At 35.5% G+C, this 22,205-nt stretch overlaps 5 protein-coding genes across 6 annotated transcripts; 3 read left to right on the plus strand and 2 right to left on the minus strand.

Moving 5' to 3' along the window:
- The first annotated feature begins 1,608 nt into the window (after nt 1-1,608).
- Nucleotides 1,609-6,125, plus strand: LOC107409634 (uncharacterized). The gene is made up of 3 exons (XM_016017097.3): nt 1,609-2,129; nt 2,280-3,000; nt 5,062-6,125. The coding sequence occupies exons 1-3, from the start codon at nt 1,777-1,779 to the stop codon at nt 5,992-5,994; spliced, it is 2,007 nt and encodes a 668-aa protein (XP_015872583.2). The 5' UTR covers nt 1,609-1,776; the 3' UTR covers nt 5,995-6,125.
- A 696-nt stretch (nt 6,126-6,821) lies between these two features.
- On the minus strand, nt 6,822-9,466 carry LOC107410321 (FT-interacting protein 4). The gene is made up of 2 exons (XM_016017738.4): nt 9,350-9,466; nt 6,822-9,199 (listed from the first exon to the last, which is right to left on the minus strand). The coding sequence occupies exon 2, from the start codon at nt 9,193-9,195 to the stop codon at nt 6,835-6,837; it is 2,361 nt and encodes a 786-aa protein (XP_015873224.2). The 5' UTR covers nt 9,196-9,199; nt 9,350-9,466; the 3' UTR covers nt 6,822-6,834.
- A 706-nt stretch (nt 9,467-10,172) lies between these two features.
- LOC107410340 (small ribosomal subunit protein cS22) lies at nt 10,173-12,326 on the plus strand. Its single transcript, XM_025076666.3, has 4 exons — nt 10,173-10,615; nt 11,201-11,302; nt 11,409-11,708; nt 12,152-12,326. Exons 1-4 carry the CDS (start codon nt 10,292-10,294, stop codon nt 12,188-12,190), a joined length of 765 nt encoding a protein of 254 aa, XP_024932434.2. The 5' UTR covers nt 10,173-10,291; the 3' UTR covers nt 12,191-12,326.
- Nucleotides 12,327-12,359: 33 nt separating this feature from the next.
- LOC107409741 (sister chromatid cohesion 1 protein 3) lies at nt 12,360-19,528 on the plus strand. 2 transcript variants are annotated; one of them, XM_025076658.3, is made up of 15 exons: nt 12,360-12,499; nt 13,924-14,079; nt 15,098-15,359; nt 15,442-15,488; nt 15,593-15,642; nt 15,749-15,816; nt 15,935-16,419; nt 16,510-16,600; nt 16,681-16,817; nt 16,915-17,453; nt 17,547-17,586; nt 17,704-17,749; nt 17,857-17,992; nt 18,864-19,005; nt 19,226-19,528. In XM_025076658.3, the coding sequence occupies exons 2-14, from the start codon at nt 13,956-13,958 to the stop codon at nt 18,960-18,962; spliced, it is 2,124 nt and encodes a 707-aa protein (XP_024932426.3). In that variant the 5' UTR covers nt 12,360-12,499; nt 13,924-13,955; the 3' UTR covers nt 18,963-19,005; nt 19,226-19,528. The 2 variants fall into 2 exon arrangements, with proteins under 2 accessions (XP_024932426.3, XP_048321857.2); XM_048465900.2 differs by having other exon boundaries at nt 12,361-12,499; nt 12,591-14,079.
- A 664-nt stretch (nt 19,529-20,192) lies between these two features.
- On the minus strand, nt 20,193-22,058 carry LOC107410351 (thioredoxin-like protein Clot). The gene is made up of 2 exons (XM_048467645.2): nt 21,838-22,058; nt 20,193-20,623 (listed from the first exon to the last, which is right to left on the minus strand). Exons 1-2 carry the CDS (start codon nt 21,980-21,982, stop codon nt 20,370-20,372), a joined length of 399 nt encoding a protein of 132 aa, XP_048323602.2. The 5' UTR covers nt 21,983-22,058; the 3' UTR covers nt 20,193-20,369.
- Between the last annotated feature and the right edge of the window lie 147 nt (nt 22,059-22,205).

Genomic DNA, 22,205 nt, shown 5'->3' on the forward strand with positions numbered 1-22,205 from the left:
TCACTTTGAAATTTCTAGCGTTTTATTTTCTAGGAAATTTGGATCCATTTTATATGATTTTTATGTGGATTTCCTTGTTTTATGAACTGTGGGATGTGAAGCATGTAGATACTGAAGGAGAATCTTATGCCTAGATACTGTGGCAAAGCTTAAGATTCTCTATTTTTTTTTTTTTTTTTTGGGGGGTAAATATTAATTGCTATTAAGCACAAAAAGCCTCCGAGAGGAGGATTACAGAGCGACAAAGAAAGAATTAGGCAAAACAGCCAAGTGAATGTCATCAGGGATATTAACTAAATCAACACAATCAAAACATAAATCACAATTAAGAGCAATAGATTTTTTTTTTTTTTTTTTTGATAATCAAAGCTTAAGGTCCTCTATTGGTGGAGGAAATTTACATGAATGTATATAAAATCTAACAAGACTAAATATAGTTTTTATGTAAATCAATTTAATAAGTTTACCCATTTGAATTCAAACATGCATATAATATAAAGTTTTTATATAAGTATTTTTTTGGTCAACAAAACTTTTAAATAGTCTTTAAATAGGTTGCCACACAATTCTCTATTTATAATTAGTAATTACTAATATATTTGGTAAACAAAAAATAAAAAAATACTAATATATATATTTAAATAATTTTTATATTTTATGTACCAAAGAAAAAGAAAATTTATTGCCACATTTTGAAACAGAAAAATATTATTCACCTCCTGTAATGTAAAGTTTGAGGTTTGATTTATACTCAATTGGACTAGTAATAGGATATGTATATATGATTAAACTATTGGCAAAACCTTGTTGGTGTGGATGTAATTTTTCCTTTTAGAAAATCCATTCCTAATTTTCCTACCTACATACAATGCTTATAAAGTTGGTAGACTATGTTTTAATTTTTTGTTGAAAAAAAAAAATTTAAAGGTTTTCCATTGGCAAAGCGGTACTTTTTTTATTTTGAAGTTAGGTTGGAATTTGTATAATAGCCAATCATTCGGAGAAATAGATAGATAATTAGACATGGGTTTTCATTTTTAACGAGTTGGAGTGTCAAATTTTTTTATTCTTGATGGACCACTTTTAAAGGCTTGAAAAACATAAATTCAAAAAGGAGGGATAAAATTTCAAAACATACCATTTTACTACAACGACCGACCACCTTATAAAACTTTCTATTAATAGGTCACACTCAAAATTGGGTTCGTCGTACATTTTTTGATCCACATCATAATTTATTAATTAATTTATATCTCTCGAGACAACCAACACAACATAATGATTTATAAGCACCACAACCCGACCCGATATATAACCCACCCCACTATCAGTATTTCGTATCTAGGGTTTTATAAAGTTGAATTGACCATAAGGTTCATAAATAAGTGAAGAAAACGACAAAAATACTGAGGGCAACTTAGGGAACTCAATAATGGCAAAAATGGAAATGCAAAAAGTTAAGTAGGGACAACATGGTCAGTCCGGCACCTCCGAAGCAAATTCATGTATCCTATTAGGGTTGCGTGCTTTTCTCCTGATTATATATATGTAAACACCATTTAAATACCGTCTTTTTTTTTCTCTTTTTTTTTTTTGAATTTTAAAAAATATATATTTAAAAAAATAAAAAAGTGAAAGATTTGAAAAAAATAGGAACCAAAACAAATAAAGAGTGAGAGAGAAAGAGGCTTTCGATCTAATCCATTAATCTTTAAAATTTTTTTGGTTTTTTTTTTTTTTTTTTTTTTTTTTTTTTTTGGAAGAGAGTTGGATGTGATGAGTAAAGAGCAAACGAAGCAAAATAGGACATGGGGGACTTGGGAGGAGCTGTTGCTGGCATGCGCCGTGAAGCGCCACGGCTTGAGCGACTGGGACTCCGTAGCCATGGAAGTTCAGAGCCGAACATCTCTCCCTCATCTACTCACCACCGCCCAGAACTGCCGGCTCAAGTACAACGACCTCAGCCGCCGCTTCACCTCCACCGACGTCGTCTTCGACCATTCCCGGCCGGAGAATGGCTCCGGCGTCGCTGCCGTCACGGTCGATGATATTCCCTGGCTCGATCAGTTGAGGAAGCTTCGAGTCGACGAACTCCGTCAAGAGCTCGAGCGCTACGACGTTTCCATTTTGTACGTCTTTCTTCTTTTTTTTGAAAAATTCGACGTGAAATATTTAACTGTTTTCTGTTAATAATAAACGCATAGATCTGCGGAGTTTTTATATTTTATATTTTATTTTGTTTTATTTATTTTTTATATTTTATATTTTTATTGTTTTAGGTCGCTGCAGTTGAAGGTGAAGGAATTGGAAGAAGAACGAGAACAGGGATTGAAGGACGACGAGGGCCATAAATCAAAATCAGATCTGGAGGATTCTAACCAATACAGATCAGAAAACGACAAATCGCAAAACGATCAAAAAGAAACGGACAAAAACGGCGACGCGGTGGTGGTTCTCGGTGGACAACCCGACCCGGAGAACCATTCCGTCAAGGAGTCCAACTCGACGGGTCGGAAAAGCGACAACGACAAGGTCGGTGGCGAGGAGATAAAATCCGAATTGGAACAGGACCGTAGCGGTCCAGGAGAGGACGGCCCGGTTTCGAGAGCGTCAGAACCTGTCGGGAAAGAGTCCGAATCGGATTCGGACTCGGACAAGGGGAGCTCCGACACTGTGGGTAAAAACCCGAGGGTGGTTGAGTCATCGGAACCCAGTCGGAGATCGAAAGCGGACGAGTCGTCCGAGTTGCGAGACTCGGCGGCTCAGTCGAAGGGAGAGACGAGGGAAAGCGGGGAGGTGCAGAGCTCGGCGAGCTTGACGAGGAAGAGGAACGGGAAACGACGTCGGAGGAAGGAGGTTAGCGACGGTAGCAGCGGCGGCGAGGAGGCTTCGGAGGCTCACGAGGAAGTGTCGGCTCGTTCACGGCCTTTGTTTGGGCTTCTGCAGACGGTCCGAACCCATCAACACGGCTCATTGTTTGAGCGCCGGCTTCAAAGCCAGGTATTGGTTTTCAATTCCCATTGCTGTTTAACGGGTTTAATTTCAGTTTATCTTTTTTACCCGATTTTATTTTTCACCTTTTATACCCATAACCCAATGATAATAATAATTTCACCGGTAAAAAGGAAAAAAAATATTAAAAAGTTCTTTCGGGGTATTTTGCCAACAAAAGTTTCCAATAATTTGGGACCACTACAAAGTGATAAAAAATAGGCATTCGGAATAATTAACTATTATGGACACTTATTCCGCTGTAACAAATGAGAAAACGAGAAAAAAAAAAAAAAAATCTTACCCAAAGTTTATAAGGATCTTTCTAAGGGGAAAAAAAAAAAAAAAATCCCTAAGTTCTATTTTATTTTACCAAAAGATTTGATAAATAAATATTGTGAAAAATGATACCAGATTTAAAGGGTACGGTGGTATCCTTCTTCTATAAATAAATAAAATAATCAATTGTATAGATAAACGTGCATTCAACTTGTTTATTTCTTTATGCTTTATAAAATAATTAAAACGTTATTTATGTATTTATATATTTGTTTTGTGAAAACATATTTTTGTATGCCCCTATAAAATATATATTTGATGTTTTATATATATAGATATATATTAAATATATACCTTGTTTGGTTATAAGTATAATTCAAGCAATGAAAGGTGGTGGTGGAGCGTTGTAACTCAATCTGAACAAAACGTGTCCTACTCGTATAGATGGAAATATTGGTTCAACTCAATTCAACTCCCACCACGTAGAATACTTTATTATTATTATTATTTAGCTCGGAAATTGGCTTGTTTAATTTGTTTTAACGAAAATATGAAATATAAGGAGAAAAGTTTTACAAAAGTGCGATGAGTCCTAATGGACCCCTTTTATTTTGGTGAATGTCCTAATGGGTCCCTTACTAGCAAATCAAAAATGTGTGATTTCTCAGGCAAAAAAAGGACAGAATTATAAAAGTAAAAATAAAAAATAACAATAAATAGTGAAGTGTGTGATAGCTATGAGACCAAGCATAAAAGCTGTGGTTATTGAAAAGATGTTAATTCCTTTTTTTTTTTTTTTTTTTTTTTAATTTTAAATTTTTTAATTGCCAATGGGCAATGACTTGTTTGATAATATGCCACAACCATCGGTTTTCCTCCCAACTAATGCACTCTTGTCTTGTGGTCCCTCCTCTTTCATGGATACCTTCCCCGTTCAAGGCCCATTTCATCCTTTTTATTTGGGAACCCAACACAAAAAAAACCTATGTATATCAATATTAGAAGGGCATATCAATATCTGATTTGATAAAATCTTCACAGTAGATTTTGTTTGTTTATAAATTATTTTTTTAGTCATTGATTTTCTTGCTTTTTATGTCTTACTCGTAAAATTTAGGAGCATATATTTTATATCGTACCGTGTTTGATTACCTAACATGGCACGTTCATGATTATATATTACTTATTTATATATTTTATATAAAATGAGACCCCAAAAAACAAAAAAAGTGAAGTGTCAAATAAGACACGTCAACGTAATTTTTTTTTTAGTTGAAAATATAAAATATAGGGGCATGGCCTTTTCCTTTGTCCTTGTAATATTCCACCATCGTGTCTGAAGTGACGCTCTTTTTATTTTATTTTGTTTTGAGATCAGTTGTTGTGTTTACCAAAATTCATATTTATATACTATTTTTTAAGACAAAAAGTATTCAAATTGATATTAGCCTCAAAGTTGAAAAGGGAATATCTTATTACGTTACATATATATATATATATATATATCTAGGTATTATATTTAATGGCTAATAAAATTTTATTCACATTAATTGTCGGATGATGATAATCCAAATATCAATAAAATTTTTGTTTTTATTCTGTTCTTCTTCTTATCATTATTAGCGAATGCCTCTTTTTTTATTTTATATTTTTTTTATATTTTGTAATAATGCCTTTTTCTTTTTTATTATTATTATTGGTAAAATGTTTTATAAGATTATAAAATTAAGGGATAAAAAAAAAAAAAAAAAAACCAAGCATAACCAACTTTTTTGGATTGGTATGATGCAGGAAACTGACGGGTACAACAACATGATCCGTAAGCATTTGGATCTAAAAGCCATTGAAACAAAGCTTCAGAAAGGCTCGTATTCCTCATGCGCCTTGGCATTCTACAGAGACCTCCTCATTCTCTTTACCAACGCCACCATCTTCTTCCCCAAATCCTCTTTGGAATCCATAGCTGCCTATGAACTTCGACAGCTCGTTTCAAAGGAGTTGAAGAAGAACACTCGCGCACCGGGACCCGACCCTTCACCGGAACCCTCAGAATCTTTGCCTCCCACAAGTCCTTCCCATACCAAACTTGAAACGTCCGACCTTTTTCTTCCCAAAAACAAGCCAAATGTTCCCATCATTGTTTGTCGGAAACGAAGCTCTATTTCATCAAAACCTTCATCTTCCAGCTTTGCTCAAAAGGAGGAACAACAAAGTGATGAAAAGAAACCGGTCCTTGATCTTAAGCCACCTGTTATTAATCCCAAAGAGAAGCCCGTTACTGGAACCAGAAGTTCCAGAAGAAGCAAAGAGAATGTAACAAACAGTAGTGCTGCTCCCGCCAAGAAACAGAGTAGCACAAACCTTGGAAAAATGGAGAAGAAGAAACCCGAAGCATTGCCAATAGAGAAAAAGCGTAGTGCGGCTGATTTCTTGAAGAGGATCAAGCGGAATTCAAGAGGTGAAGGGAGTGGTGGAGAGCAGAAAGGGAAAGATGGAGAGCAGAAAGGCAAAGACTCTGGGAAGGGTGAAAAAGGGAAAGAGAGGGTGTTGAGGCCAAATGGTGATAGGAAAGCTGCGCACAAGGAGAAGAGCAGTCCATCGAAGCGGAGCGTTGGAAGGCCACCCAAGAAGGCAGCTGAGACCAATGCGGTTTCTTCAAAGAGGTCGAGGGAAGGCGGTGGAAAGGAGACTTCCAAGCGGCCAAGGAAACGGTCTAGGAGGTAGATCGGATTCTGGATGGACTTACTGTAAATTGTTATAACATTGTACTAGTTAGTTCTTTAATTAACAGTTGTAGACACTTGCCATGTAACACAGAACCTCCTTTTCTTAATAGTTAGTCTCCTCATTGATTATGTTCTTCTCTACCCATTTGTGTCTTAAGTTCTAATTTATGCTAGTTATGCTAAAACAAACCAAAAAAAAAAAAAAAAATATACGAGTCTGAAATTCTAATTTATGCGAAGTTCTCTTAAAACCATCACTTACTCTTTCAACACAATGCAAAGTTCTCTAGTCAAATACCAATACACGAACGCAAACTTTGCAAGCATGCTGCATGAATATGTATAGGCATTTTTTATTTAATCCCATTTGAAAGTCCGAGGAAACTTGAGGGAATTACTCAAAAGTAATAGATTAAACAGATCAGTCTTAACGTTATATTGTAACATTTTTCCTAAACTTTTAAAACAGAGAATGAGAGACCCAAAGTAATGAGAAAATGACTTGTAATTGTGAAGCTATGAGGTATCATACCCTGGGATTACAAAATAACTAAAAGTGACCGAGATGCGAGGGTCATATAAACCCCAAGACAAATAGACATAACATCATATTTATATGCGAAAATGAATGGCATTAAGTATTTAGTTAATGACTCAGGGTACCACCAAAATATAGGAAATGAAAAAAATCACTTGAGCAAAGAAAAAATGGAAGACGACTAAATCTCCAAATTTGGAACCTACTTGAAAGGAACAATTGAACCAGGAAAGAGAATTGAAAAATATAATAATAATAAAAAATAAATTATCCCAATATAAGCAACAAAAAAACTGTTTTTCATAGCATGCAATCTGTTTTTGCGGGCATTCTCCTAAGAAAGTTTTGGGGAAAAGAAGGTATTTTAATACGCCAAATAGGAGGCCTAAACACATACAAACCACCAACAAAGGCTATCACTCTAAAAGGAAACAAATAAACCACAACTGATACCAGCGCACAGAAGCCCACAAACAAAAATGTGGCTCTTGGATCCCTCCAGCTCAGAAGAGACTCAACTCTCTCCCCTTGAGTTGCTATGTCACCAAGAACAGATTGTATCCTCCCCGCAAAGCTTCTTAATCTATCATATCTCATTCTCAAAATTTCGTTGCTCTTCCTCGATGGGAATGAATCGAACTCTTCGTCCAATTCATCTAAACTCACGGTGTAGGCATGAGAAAGTTCGGTGTCCATGTGAGGCGGATTCCTTGGCCTCTTTCTATATCTATACACCCCAACCAAAGTCAAATATAGCAGCGATGTTTGTAATATAAGATGTGGATACAAAAGAAATATCAAGTACACACAGAAAACTAAAACAGTGGAATATGGATTAGTCCATTTCTGTATTTGATCAAACCATTTCATAAACATAACCAGTCCATTGAATAGCTTGCTGACCCTGTAAAAATTGGCTTTGCCTCTCCTTGTGCTCCACAGGTTTACATCTGCATCCAGCATATAATCCACAACTTCTTTCCTCAATGGTGGCTCGGCGAGGCTCAACCTCAACGCAGTAATGAAGGAAGCCTGGTGCCTCAGACTATCAAGCTGAAATACAGATAGTGGAAGGATGTAATGCATCGCAGGGAGTACAGGCCGTAAGTAAGTTTGCAACACATGCCACCAAGTTCCACAAGAAAATCTCACTGCCAATTGGATCTCTCCCATCTTCTTCACCCCAGATGGTTGCAGAGCCACAAGTGGGTAAGAATGCGTGTATGTCCTATCCAACTCCAGCGTCGATAGCCTGATTCTCACCTTCCCAATTCTCGAATCCATTGCTGCTGCTGCTGCTTCTTGAGGTACTCTAATGTTACTGTTATCAAAGACTCCAATTGTAATGACTGTACAAGGATCAAAGACTTCCCAAGTGTATTGCTCATTCCATTTTGGTGCAAAACTATTAGCAATTGTCCTTGTCCTCACCCACTTATGCCCATATTTAGCCACACAATAGGCATCCGTACGATTTTCATTTGGCTTCATCGGCAACAAACCAGATGCATTCAAAATGCCAAGTTCCAAAACCCCAATGGCTGGTTTCCAAAGACTCTTTATTGTTGGCCTCAAATCACTAGTATAATATGTAGGTTCATCAAGAACGTGATACCCACCATCCAAAGAAATCCTCATATGAAGCTTACTAGCAAACTTCACTTTTTCCTCTTCACCTTCCAAAACCATTTCAGGCCTCTCAAGATTGTACCAAATGTTGGGACCCGGAGCAGCATCAGGCCGCTTGTGTACGGTTTTTAAAGAAATCGAACACCTTCCCAGGCATTCATCTTTCTTGTTCGGCACTTCTACCCTATCCTCCACCCTCAAAAGCAAAGGCTCATCAAATGGCTCAGCCGCAACGAACATCAAATCCTCATTCCACATTGGATTCGCACTCTTAGTCTTGGAAACTTTGCTGCTCAAAACAAGATTCCCTAGCATAGCTTTCACAAGAACATTTGGCTTCCTGTTCTTATCAAGAATGATCAAATCCTGAGCTTCTATAATATTGACTCTGAGATACCAAAGCTTAGGAGACATATACACCTTGGAACGTGTACTGAAAACACCTTCGCCGTTAACCATTGCTGCATCGGAATGCCAGGCATCGGAAAATGCTTCATCTGCTTGAGTCCCCATCCAGAGAGACAGCATCATCTCTCCTCCAAACTTGACCCCTTTCGAATCCTCCAGTCTATACCATTGCGGCGCCAATGAACTATCCGGCGGCGTCCTTGTTGGAACCTCTGCGATTTCAAACACTAACAGGCCAAGGATATCATCACCAGGAGGAGGAACATTAGGAGGAACAATAGGTTTCATATCCTTGACCAAAATCCGCACATCTGTGTCCTGAATTATCTCTTTGTTGAACGCAAACACTTGGTTCCATTCTGGGTTTGGGTTCGCAACCATGTTCTGCTGCTGCTGAGTTGTTCCTCTGTAGTTTCCAATCGTCAATTCCACGCAAGGACTTGAATTTGCTCTCAGGTTTCTGGCTTTCACCACCTTCACGTACAGAAAGTTCATGTGTTCCACGAGGTCGAAAGAGGTGGTGGGTCCGACTGAAACTCTGCGCCTGCTGATGTCTGGTGAAGTCTCCTTGAGTGTGAAATCTTCACGCGGCTGTTCATGGCTTTCTGGATTCTGTTTTGCCATTGTTCTGGAATTCCAAGAGCTTATATAAATATATATTATGATAATATGGTACAAGAATATTCAATTAAAAACACTGAAATTTTTTTTTTTTTTAAAACCCACAAAATGACACTGCAATTTAAAGAAAGACAGAGAGTATAATGGAGAATTTTACCTGGGATGTTTCAATTGATTTAAAGAAGCTGAGAAAGCTTAATCTTTTTGGTTTGGGTGGTATGTTTTCTAAGTCAAAACAGAGCAATGGAAAACCAGAAGGGAAAAACTAAGGTTTAGAAAAAGATAATAATAATAAAAAAAACCCTAATAATGAAGATTTGATTAAGAGGTTTGAAGTTTTATAAGGAAATAGCTAAATATGGAGAAAAATTTTGAAAAAGGAAAGAAAACGTGGGAAAGATTTTCGGTTAATGAGAGAGAAGGAAAAAAACAGAGTAAGAGAGAGAGAGAGAGAGAGAGAGAGAGAGGGAAATCTGGGACGAATATATATATATATATATATATATAAGGAGAGGATTTTGGAGGAGTTATAACTGGGCCCCACGTGATTGACCGTTGTGGTTGAATTCCCTAATCTCTTCTTGTGGTGGTCTTGACCCTTTGTCGGGTCAAATTGACGAGAATTTCTGCTTTTTGTAATTTTATTTCCCCCCTTTTTTTTTATAACTCAAATTTATGAGAAATAAATATTTCAAGTCCCACTGTTTACTATAATTTTAAAAACAAAAAAAATTCATCAAATATATCTACTGGATATTCTGGGATTTTTCAATGGTAAATCAATAAATATACACAGATGGAAGTTTTTTTAATTCTCGGTAAAGATAATTTTTTTTTGAAAAGAATTCTTGGTAGAAATATGACTCTGTTAAAAAAGTATGTAAAATAATAAGTCATATATTTTCTTTTGGGTATTCGCAATGTATATTTTTTCATCCAAAAAATAAAATAAAATAAAATAAAAACGAGTCCAGGTTGTATTTTCAGATAGAAGGTGAGGAGAGGATATTGGATAAACCCCGTTGGATCAAAACCTTTCACTGTTCCAAAACCCCACTTTTTCCCTTTTTGCTTCTTCTGCTACTCCAATTGTCCAAAAATGGCTGCAATCTCATCCCTCTTATCTCCCCACACTCTCATATTCCACCCCATAAAATCCAACCAAACCCCACCATCACCACCAAAAATCTCCTTCCATTTCCTCAACCCAACCCCATTTCAGGTTCTTCCCAAACTCACTTCCAATTATCTGGTTCTCTCTCCCCGAGAATCCCATAGGCTCTTTGCTGTAGCTGAAGATGTCTCAGCCGACCCTTCTTCGGAAGCCGCCAAGAGACTCTACGTTGGCAACATTCCGAGGAACATCAATAATGAGGAGCTTACTAAGATTTTTGGAGAACATGGTGCTGTTGAGAAGGCCGAGGTAAATCTCTCTTCAGTTGTTTTTATTTTTTTATTTAAAAAAAAAAAATTTGTTGGGGTCGACGAAGATTTGGAAGCACATATGATAATTAAGCAGTAGGCAGGACCATTTTGTCATATTTATTTATTTATTTTCAATTTGGGTTAATTTGTTTAGATGATTTATGGCGGTGCTTAGTAATTTATATGGGAGATCAGTGACGATCACATGGTTTTATTATCCTGTGACAGACATTTCTTTCTCAATGTAATAATGAGTCTAGAAGACCTACAAGCTTTTAACATGGTTTAGATGCGTTTGCTGTTTGCAGCTTAGTATAGAAAGAATGATTAAATTTATTTTGAGGTTTGTAATTGATGTAATTTTAATATAGACATTTTTTTTTTTTTTTGGGGGGGGGGAGAAGCTAGCTGAAGTCAGTTTTTAATGCTTTTGGTCGTGAATTAAAAGTCAAGGAGTGCCTTCGCAAAATTCAAGTTGAGGGAGATTGATGGGGAAATTTGGTTGATTTAGAAAAAGGGAAGGTTTTTCTTTTGGAGTTCCATAGGAAATGACTTTCCTTTTGTTTGTGATTTGTGGTCACAGGTGATGTATGATAAGTATTCTGGAAGGAGCCGGCGGTTTGCATTTGTTACAATGAAGACTGTTGAGGATGCAAATGCAGCAATTGAGAAACTGAATGGAACTGTAAGCACAAAATCCAACAAGAATTACAGCATTGCTAATTTTTTTGAGCTTTATACTGGTCATTGATTGCTAAGCCAAATGAATTCCATCCTCTTTATGATTCTAGGAGATTGGAGGACGTGAAATCAAAGTAAACATAACAGAAAAACCCTTGACCAGAGTAGATCTGTCGCTTCTCCAGGCAGAGGAATCCCAATTCATTGATAGCCCTCACAAGGTTTATGTTGGAAATCTCGCAAAGACAGTGACTACAGATACCCTGAAGAACTTTTTCTCTGAGAAGGGGAATGTTCTTAGCGCAAAGGTTTCCCGGCTCCCAGGAACTTCAAAGTCCAGCGGGTTTGGGTTTGTTTCGTTCTCTTCGGAGGAGGATGTGGAAGCTGCTATCTCATCTTTCAACAATTCTGTAAGTTGCTTGCTGGTCTATGTTATGAGGGAAGCTTAGATGTTCAACTAAGAAAATGTATGTACTTCCATAGTTGCACAAATGTGTGGATGGTGCATCCAGTTAAACGTGTTTGAGTGCATATATTTCACTCTCGCTTCTGTTTGTGCTTAGAACAGTTTTATGCTTTGTTTTTTCCTATGTTTATTCTTAGAATATAAGATAAGCAACCTTTACTGTTGTCTGAAAGGTCTTAGAAATTTAAGGCCAGTTTATTAGTTTTACTCAATTTGATTTCATTGGTTACTGCTTATGGATGAGAATCCTTTACTGGATGTTTTCTTCATGGATAAGATAATCCACATATTGAAACACAATTTGGATGCAATACAGCTCTGGCTTCTTTATAGCTTTCTGTTTCGGTCTTTTTTCATTGTTTACCTGATACTTCTCTCTTCTTGCAGTTATTGGAAGGGCAAAGAATTCGAGTAAACAAGGCATAATATAGGTGGCGCAATTATGGAGTTTTAATCTTCTTGTATCCACTATATTAGAAATAGAGCAGTCTATTTATATGTGAAATGAAAATCAACTGTAGTGCTTCACCTTTTGATTATTATAATAGTAATATTTTGTTTATCTCATAAGAATATGCAGTCATTCCTTGCAGAAGCTTACTGGCACATTAGCTATTTAAAAACCATGATATCAGTCTTACCGGCCACTCCGTTGTGGCAAATTTTAGGCTCTGACTACGAGTGTTTCTTCCTAATGAGGGTTAAACGAGCTAATCCAAACTGGGTGCTGATCAGGTCCGGTTTAATTGTAACTTGTATTGGTTGAACTAGGATTTGAGGTTTCCTTGTTCTCAAGTAACTTGCCTGAACTTTATTCTTGTTGTAGGGTTTGATTTGAACAAGAACTAATCTTTGACCCTGAAGGGAGACAAGATCCATACATTTTCAAACCTAATCTTTAAGTGAAATTATAATACATTGCCTGCTTCTGGTTAATCTGTGTCTATTTGGAATGTTAGGATCTTGCTACTAGGAGTCAAATAGCTATATTGTATTTTAGGGAGATTTTTGATAACTGAATATCGTCTCTGTTTTTTGACAACATGTTTGATTTTGGAGAAGATTTCAATATATTTTTCTGCTTAGCTCTGTAATTACAGTTGATACATTCCTATTTTTTGAGGATTATTATTGTAATAGAGTTTTCACATAATTCATGGGTTGGTGGTAAGGAAATAAAATTGTTAATAGGATCTTCACAAATGCGTGATGGGTTTTTGCTTATATAGCACTTTTGAGGCTGCATTAAAGGAGATGGAGGAGACATGAATGGAAAACTGACCTAAAAGAGTACTAAAATTACTCCATTTATATACTGAGTTTTACTAATAAAGTAAAGACAGTAAAGAGAATTAAAATTTCATAAAATGAATAAAAATTTTTATTTGAAATTTTAAATATTTTGCATGGTAATATAGCTAATAGGTGTCGATTTTCAGTATTGGAAAATTATAGTTTGGCAAATTTGTTATTGGGATGTTTTGTATTTTTACGTTTTAATTTTCAAATTTTGACTTCTTGGATAGATCATGCATGGAGTGAAAGGTGGAAACCAACTATTCCAAAAGAATAAATTGTTTTTCTTCTTTTAAATTTTCATTTTGGATTTTGTTAATTTCTTATAATTAATATTTTTTTCTCGATATTTTAATTTTTAAATTTTTTATTGTTTTTAACTTCTTAGTAACTCCCAAAGTTTTTGGTTAAAAAAAAAAAAAATCCCAAAGTTAAAGCCTATTTTTCTTTATTTATTTATTTTTTCTTAAACCATATTGAACACCATGGCATGGAATGGAAAATAAATATTATTATATTTTACTGAGGATAATATTTAAGCCGACCGCACCGCATATTAATAGTGGCAGTCTTGGTAAAATTCTAAAAAACATCGGGGTTCTCCATGTAAATGTAGTACACGGTATTCCCAAGTTGCCACGTAGCACTGTATTGGCGCCAGTTTTCGTTTCCCGCGCCATTGAACTCTTTCAATTCCACTGTTTTAACCCTAAAAAAATATCCCCAATTGTCCATCATCTTTCTCTCACTATATGATTCTCTCACACACAGAGACAAACACACAAATTTATCTAAAGGAGCTTCAAAATAATATCTATATGTTTATGTATAGTAATTTATATATCACCCTTTTTATATAGCAGTCGTAAACAAGAGGAAGAAGAAGAAGAAGAAGATGTTTTACTCGCAGACGTTTTTGGCTCGAAAGGGTCCGCTGGGAACGGTGTGGTGCGCAGCGCATCTGCAGCATCGGCTCAAGAAATCCCACTACACTTCCACTGACATCCCCTCCACTGTCGGTTCGTTTCTCTAAATTTTAACTCTTTTCTCTTTTTCTTGCAAAAAATTATTAGCTTGACAAAAAATGAAAAATATTATTATTCTTGTTTCTTTTTGCTTTAATTTTTCTTAATAGTTCTGGCTATGAAGATTTTCCGAATTTTATTTAACGGACATTTTATATTAGTTTCTGTAGAGTGAGGAGTGGGCTCGTTGGTTTCTTTCAATTTTGTGCGTGATTCTGATTATTTATTTATTAATTATAATCGCTAATTTGTACCCAAAATATTTATTTATTTTTATTTATTGGTTTACGGATAAAAGCTCAAACTTTTCATTTTCTTTACCTCTGAATCGTATATCTAATTATTCTTAGCTGTCTTGTCAGGTGAAAATTATTTTTTGATCTTGTTATTTACCTTTTAGTATTTGCGTATGTTTCTATTTTTATTTCAAATTCGTTTTTGAGGGAACTATCTTTCCATTGTTTGTTTTGAATATTTTGAGATAAGATTTGGAGTTCAAGATTTTTCATTTGTAATTTATTGAAAAAAAAAATAAAAAATTACATTCTCATTCTCTTATTGAAATGAAAAGGTTTTTCGTTTGTATTGATGCTTATTTAGTTTTTCGGTTGGTTGGGCTTGGGTGGAACAAGGGATGGTCATAATAGTTTCTTGTGTTTTACAGTCATACGAGTCAAACCATATTAGGATGGTACCACTAACAATCCACCTCATTTTAGATTTGTTTGGGACCAAATTTTATGTCTTTAAAAAACCAGCTTTTCGAATACTTATGTTTCTAGCACATACTATTTTGCAAAATGGTTCCGTTGTTGGTCTTTATCTATGTCATAACATCAGTTGGTTAGATGTCATAAATTGGACTTGCCAACTTCTTCTTTTTCTTTGTTGTTGTGTGTCTGTTCTGTTGTTCTTATTGAATTTGCTCATCCTAAATAAATTAGATTTTAGGAAGCATGTAATGATGCTGGGTTAATCAGATGCTAAAATTTTTGCCAAACTTGTACTTTAGAGCGCATCATGTTTCCAGAGGTCCCAATTGCACTGCGAATGTCAGGCCACCTTCTGCTGGGTGTTGTCCGGATATACTCAAAGAAAGTTGACTATCTTTACCAAGACTGCAATATTGTTTTTACTACCTTAAGAAAGGCCTTTGCTTCTATAGAACTTAACTTGCCAGAAGATGCAAGGCAGGCGCCTGTTGAAGTTATCACTTTGCCAGAAACTTTTGACCTTGATGCTGTGGATTTGGATGATGATAAATATCGTGAAGGGTAATATTTTCAAAATATATTCTTCTTTTATCTGTAGCCCCATGCTTAAACCTCTATTATGACACATATTTTGGTTTTTCAGGGATCAAGATAATCATCTCAGGAGTTATGAGGACATTACACTAACAGGTTTTATGTTTATACCTGTTACCTTTTCCCTTTATTTATTTATTTATTTTTCCTTGTAGTTTATAGTTTTTGTTTGGTAATTGTGGTAAAATTTTATGTCACAGATCAAGTTCCCGTTGGAACAGAACCTTATGTCGCTGTAACTTTTGATGAGGTCAACTTTTTTCATCATCCCTAATGCAGCAGTTTGTTGTACTTGTTCCAGTGTATGGTACTGTTTTTTTGCATCGTTTCCAACAGAAACTGCTGCTTGTGTACAGGATATCATAATGGATGCATCAGATCCAATAGAGGTTCCTGCTTCAGCCATATCACCTATGGATGAGGAGTATGCCCCTGAGTCATTTGGCATCCTATAGTGCTTCACTTTCTGATGAGTTTTTTGAAAAAGTCTTATGACAATTAACTCCTCTCTCTCTGTCTTCTTCTTCTTTATGTGGTTACAGCATTGTCCATCTGCCTGCAGCGGATAACAGTTTGGGTACTTCTGATCCAAGCAATCAGACAAATGAACCACGTACCAAGATTAGTGAGGATGTGACCCTTCCAAAATCCCCAGGAGTTGAAGTTCCACATGATGTGAGTTTTCAAGGTCCTGTTCCAAGTAACCATGAAGAATTGTTTGATACGAGACATAGAGAGGAGAATTCCCCTGAAGATTATCAAGAAATTGAAGTTTTACGAGACGCTGTTCCTGATATTAGCCCAGGAAACCTTCCTCCAGTTTCCCCAACTTGTAGAAATGACATTAGTGAGCCACAAGAACCTATAGACATACCAATGAATGAGAAAGGAACCCTTTCTCCGGTCATGGAAGAAAATTTAACTCATGAGAGACTGTCTCCACATCAGCCAAGTTCAGTACCACCACCAACTTCAGCTGCTTCTTTGCAAGATGGCTTAGAGTTTAATAACTCGCCTCTATCATTTGGTGAGTGCATTTTTGGCATAATTCTGCACGTGGATAGGAGTGCTAAGACTGAACTTTGTTTTTCTGAATTTCTCTTCTTTCATATTTCAGCAATTCGATCAACACCACCTGTTAAGCAGCCCAAAGCAAGACCAAGAAAGAGGAAACAGTGTTTTGATGAGTCGCCAGTGTTGACTAACAAGTATGCTCAGCCATTTGATCCTCGTGCACTCAGTTATTCTTTTGGTATTGGTCACTGATATGAGGTGGTGAAATTCGTAGGTATATGAAGAAGGCACTTGAAAATTCTAAAGATTTATTGCGCAAGAGGAGGAATATTCCATGCTCTGCTTTGGGCATATGGAAATTAAAGAATGTTTTAAGAAAGGACCAAGTTCTGTTTCAGCCATCAATAACTGGTTAGTGGGTCTTTCCTTTTAGATGCTTTACGGGTTCTCCTGCTGATTTACTTCCATTTTGAGGAGTTAACTTATGATTTTGGATGTCTATTGGCAGGATTGTCTTTGGATCTTTGTAATATTTATGACAAGGATTATGTATCCTCAAAACTTCAGTTGTTGGAGGAAGCTTCTCCAGACACCGAGGTTGTGAGATCTCCTGCTCCCATAACCGAAGCCGGCCTAGATCCTGGGGTTGCACAATCTCCTGCCCATGCAACTGAAGAAATTTTCCCACAGCAAAGGGGTGAAGAATCTGAGGGTCCTGTTAATGATTATGATCAGGAAATTGAACATCTTAGACATGTTGAAGACCGTGATGAAAGGGATGTCTTACCTGATTTTGTTCCATCACCTAGATTGACGCCTTCGCATGGAAGAGAGGACCACACTCCTCTCACATCTCAATTTTTAGGGTCAGCTTCAGTCGAAAGGACCATTGGAACTGGAGTTTTGCCAACACCAGATCTACCAGCTTCAACCGGACTTTATGAGTCTGAAATTGAAACACCAAGTGCATTTTTATGGGAGCAACTAGGTGTAGAAAACACCGTTCTTTCGGATGTCCCTGAGTTGGTGAATTCAAAAGATGCAGAAGTAAGTTATATATATCTTTATTTTACGACTGCCCATGTGAACCATTTGAGTAAGTTGCACAAAGTTCTTACCTACTCAAATGTCTATATGTAGGACCTTTATTTTCTGGAAGCTGACAACAATACTCCCACAGGTAGCTGAATAGTGTTTTCATTTTTTATTTGCATGAATGATTACATTATACATACAAATTACTCATGTTTTGTTGCATCTGTAAACATTCTGTGATGACATTTTTTGCTTGTAATAGGATGTCAAGGGACACAAGGAGTTTATTCATTGTCTGTCAGAACCAGGTACTCCTTTTTACAATCCTTTGTTTTCTTTATTTGCAAAATGTTTTTGTTGCCCATTATGTTCTCTTGTTCTCACTGGCTTGTTTTTTTGGGTGGTTGGTGTGCAGGGCTGTAGCTCAATATTTAAAAAAACAATCTGATGTCACACCAAGCTCAGAAGACCTGTATGGAGATCTGAGTTTGAACAAGATCCTAGAAGGGAAAACAAGAAAGCTATGTGCTCGAATGTTCTTTGAAACACTGGTAATTAATCTGTATACTTTTGTTAAGTTGACAGTTTGCAGTGTTTCTACTGGAAAATAAATCACAAAGGCGTACATAAATATGTGGTTAAATCAGGTTTTTTAAGGATACAAACGAATTTTATAGGAATGAAAATGTGATATTGTTATTTGATTTCCTAGAAGAATAATGTAATACTAGTTAAGACTGGTGCTGTATAGGAGTTACGTGAGGCAAATCATTTGATTTCCTAGAAGAATAATGTAATTCTAGTTAAGGCTGGTGCTGTATAGGTATTAAATGTGGCAAAAGCCCAATTTTTCCGAGTTTTGCTGATAGATTTTACCTAGTAGTAAGAAGAAAATAGGTGCCGTAACTTAAGAAGTTCTCATTATTGCGACATCAAAGATATTACTACCACTTGCTGCATCAGCGCTTTAACAGAATGTTCTGTTGTGGTATAGAATGTTAATGTAAACAAGAATACCAAATTTATTGACCTCGTTTAGTAGACTCTAGTTGTTGCATTAGAAGACGAGGGACATTGTGACCTATTGGCTTGTGCAAGAAAACTGTTCATTACTATCTTTATTGGATTCAGTAGCATGAAAATTGGCATGGGTCTTGTCTTTAGTAATATGATTTTAATCACCAGTTACGCACGTTTTAATTTCTTCAATAATCAGATATCTCCAAAACTGTTTTTTGATCATTACATTGGCAGAATTTTTAATTCAAAATTAATAACTTTCCCAAGTCCTAGTCCTTTGCAATATGATTTGCTTCTCTGCTTTCAAGTTTTAACTTTGTGAATCTGCAGAACTTATGCTGGTTATTTAAAGAAGTATATCGGGTTTGGTGTATTAATGGGATTTGTTTATGGTCATTTCAGGTTTTGAAGAGCTATGATCTTGTTGATGTACAACAAGAAGAACCTTACGGTGATATCAGTTTGAAGTTGACTCCAACACTTTCAAAGGCTCAAATCTAAGATGACTTTATTTAAGGTGCTTGCCTGGCCATACTGTATTTAGGTAAATTATCTTACCTCATAAATCCTATGAGAAGCTAATGTTTCAATGTTGTAAATTACATTCTTTCTCTCTCTCTAGATCTCGTTTGCCTCTTCCTTTGGATCAACATTGTGTGTGCATATTCATGGTTTTCAGCATATCTGCATGTGTTACGAAACCAGTATTTTTCTATTTCACCTTATGCTAAGATCGTTTGGCCTAATTTTCTTTTGTGTAACAGTTGTTTCCCAGGTGAAAGAAGAAAAAGCAGAATGTTAGTGTAAAGTATGTACGGCAATGGAAATGCAATTTTTTGACTTCATGAGAAAGCTTAATCCAAAGTGTAGTGTAGCTTTTTTGTTTTTTTGCTTTTTCATGGAAATCCGAAGTTTAGTTGATAAGTTATTGTAGGCAGGTCATTGTAATTAATTATAATAACATCCTTTCCAGTTTTTCTTAAAGTGGCTTGATCTCTTTTGTTGTTTTTCATTTGTCAATGTCTTTAAAAGCTGACCTTATTTATTTATTTATTTTTATTTTTTTATTTGACCTTTTGGCTGGGAAGTCTTCGACTGCTCACTTATATATAGCCCTGCTCTTCCAATTTGACACTAGAAGGGGGGAGTAGAATACATCTGAAATGAATATGCACTGATTTTTATAGTATTAATTTTACTTGTAGTGAAATCTCTATTTATTTGTCATTTCTTGCAACCATTTTTTAGTTCTTTTCTTCTCCAACCTACCTCTCTTTTATTAACTCAAACTACATTTTTTTTTTTTTGGGGGGTTTCAAACTCTATAAATTATTTGTTATTTTAACAAAATAAAATTTCATTGTTTTACTCATTTTTAAAAGAGCAACATTTCTGTTCATAATTTCTTTAATTTTATGAAAAATAATATATGCGTGTGTGTGTGTGTGTAAGATATGTGAGGAACATTTGATTTTTTAAAAATTGGATGATAATTCTAATTATTTTGAGTAGGTAATTATTTTTAGTTTAGCAGAGATTGTGCTACAAATTATGCACGTATCCATATTCTTTACTTTTCCTCTCATCCAAGCTTCTTCAATACTTTTCATTGTCCTAGAACATCAATAATTCTATGTTATGCAATGGCAGTGGTAGTACCAACTGGGCGGTTGCATCTAATTGAGAGATGATTTCATCATTGTTGAATCCACCAAAAATTATTCAAGGGTATAATACCAATATACTATATATATTATACAAACCACTACTTATGTTTTAAGAAGGAAGCTTATTTAAAACTTTATTTCCTTGCTGCCACTCATAGAAGATATAACATTTCTAAGGAGGATGGTCCATGAAATATATGGAATTCTTAATCATATACCTTACACATGAAAGAGTTTGAACTTAATTACTGGCAACAAGGGCATCGATTTTGCTTTCAATGTGTGCTTCATGGTCTTCAAGGCGACCTTTGATAGCATCATTCTCCCACAGAACAAGTGTTGGAACTCCGGTCAGTTTAAACCTTGAGTCTACTCTCCAAGGGTGTTGGGGATTCCTCCATGTTGGTCTATCTCCCACATATGCTCTTAAAAGTGCAATATCATCGGAGGCCGATTCCAGCTTCTTGTAGATTACTGGTTCAGCTCTCACACAATCTGGGATTACAAATAATAAACAAATCACAATCGGTCATCTGCAATTCATAATAAGCAAATGTATTTTCTTGTCCATTAGTATACTGAAAAAAGGAAAAAGTGTTCCAAAGATACTATTCAAGGTGACCTTCCTTTCTAATTTCTAAAATGATGTCGACCCTGAAGGCTTTAAGTAAGAAGAAAAACTGATTTCCATGCACATTTCCAATGAACATTATTCTAACAAATTTTAAGATGAATAAAGTAGGTCTTCTTCATCTTGCTGACAATGTTTTATTACTAATGTGCAGCCATGGTTTATTAAAACAAAGTCTGATGTGGAAGTTTCAGCTAATAATTGCATAAGATTTGAACTGAAAAGCCGGATATAACAGTAATAACTTCTTTTAAAACCAGGAGAAAAAGATACATGGATGGCTTTTCACATCAAATTTATTGATAAAAATAATTTCAAAAATGTTTCTGAAACATTTGGGGAATAAATTTTCTCAAAGCAGCCATATTCCCTTTCTTTTATATTTGTATTTGTAGTTTTCAAATTGTTATTCATTTATGTTTCAATAAAACATAACACAGCATACTTCTAAAATTTGAAAACATATTATAACAATATAATTCACTCATAGTATATTCAGAAAATATCGTATTCAAAGTGTAAAGTGTTTTACTTTTAACAATGTTTTTATGTTTTTTTAGCAATATTGACCTGTCTCTTTATTATTCCTCATTCTGAATCATCAACATACCAAATTATTCAGGAAAAAAAAGAAGAAAGAACCAAGTCTCTCAAACTTTTGTTTGTATGATTGTAATTCTACATCCTTATATCTTCATCTCCCAATTAGTCCTTCTTACTCACCTATTTATACTTCTCAATTCGTTTCCTTAGCCCTTCTAGTCTTATACTCCTTTAATTAACTAAAACAATCCAAAGAATGAAATTCAATCTTTAGAATTTCCATACCATAATATACCATGAAAAGCAACACACTTTTCTTCTATTTAAAAAAAAAAAAAATAAAAAAAAAGGAAATTCACGCTCATGTTTAAAATAAAAATCAAAAAAATATGCATAATACCCAAAACCCACAAAAGAAATAGCTTTAATAATACATATTTCACAAGAATTCTATCATGGGTATTAGTAATAATCCCAGGAAGAAAAATTATAAAAATAAAATTATTTATTTATTTTATTAAGTTGAATTAAGTACCAGGGCACCAGCTGAGAGAAGTGGAAGGGTCTTTGTCAGCCACGAAGAGGATGAGATTGGCTTTGTTCTTCGGAGCTTCTGATCGGAATTTCTCAAACACAGTGTCAAAGTTGGAGATGGTGGCGTCCAACAGCTTGAGCGGCATTTTTCAGCTTGTCGAGGGCAGGTTTGGGAAAGAAAGACTTTTTTGGTCTTTGAACGAGGAAGTTGATGTTATTTGATAAGTCACCACGCTCGGACTTTTTTATAGGAGATTTTTTGGCGACCGAGAAGCTGTAAAATTTCTAAAATAGCCTTACACGTGCGAAATTGTGTGCTTTTCTTGAAAAGACATCCCGCACAAGCGATTTGGTTTGTTTGTTTTGTTT

Source organism: Ziziphus jujuba, chromosome 1 (genome assembly GCF_031755915.1).
Source record: "Ziziphus jujuba cultivar Dongzao chromosome 1, ASM3175591v1".
In the NCBI taxonomy this organism is placed as follows: Eukaryota; Viridiplantae; Streptophyta; class Magnoliopsida; order Rosales; family Rhamnaceae; genus Ziziphus; species Ziziphus jujuba.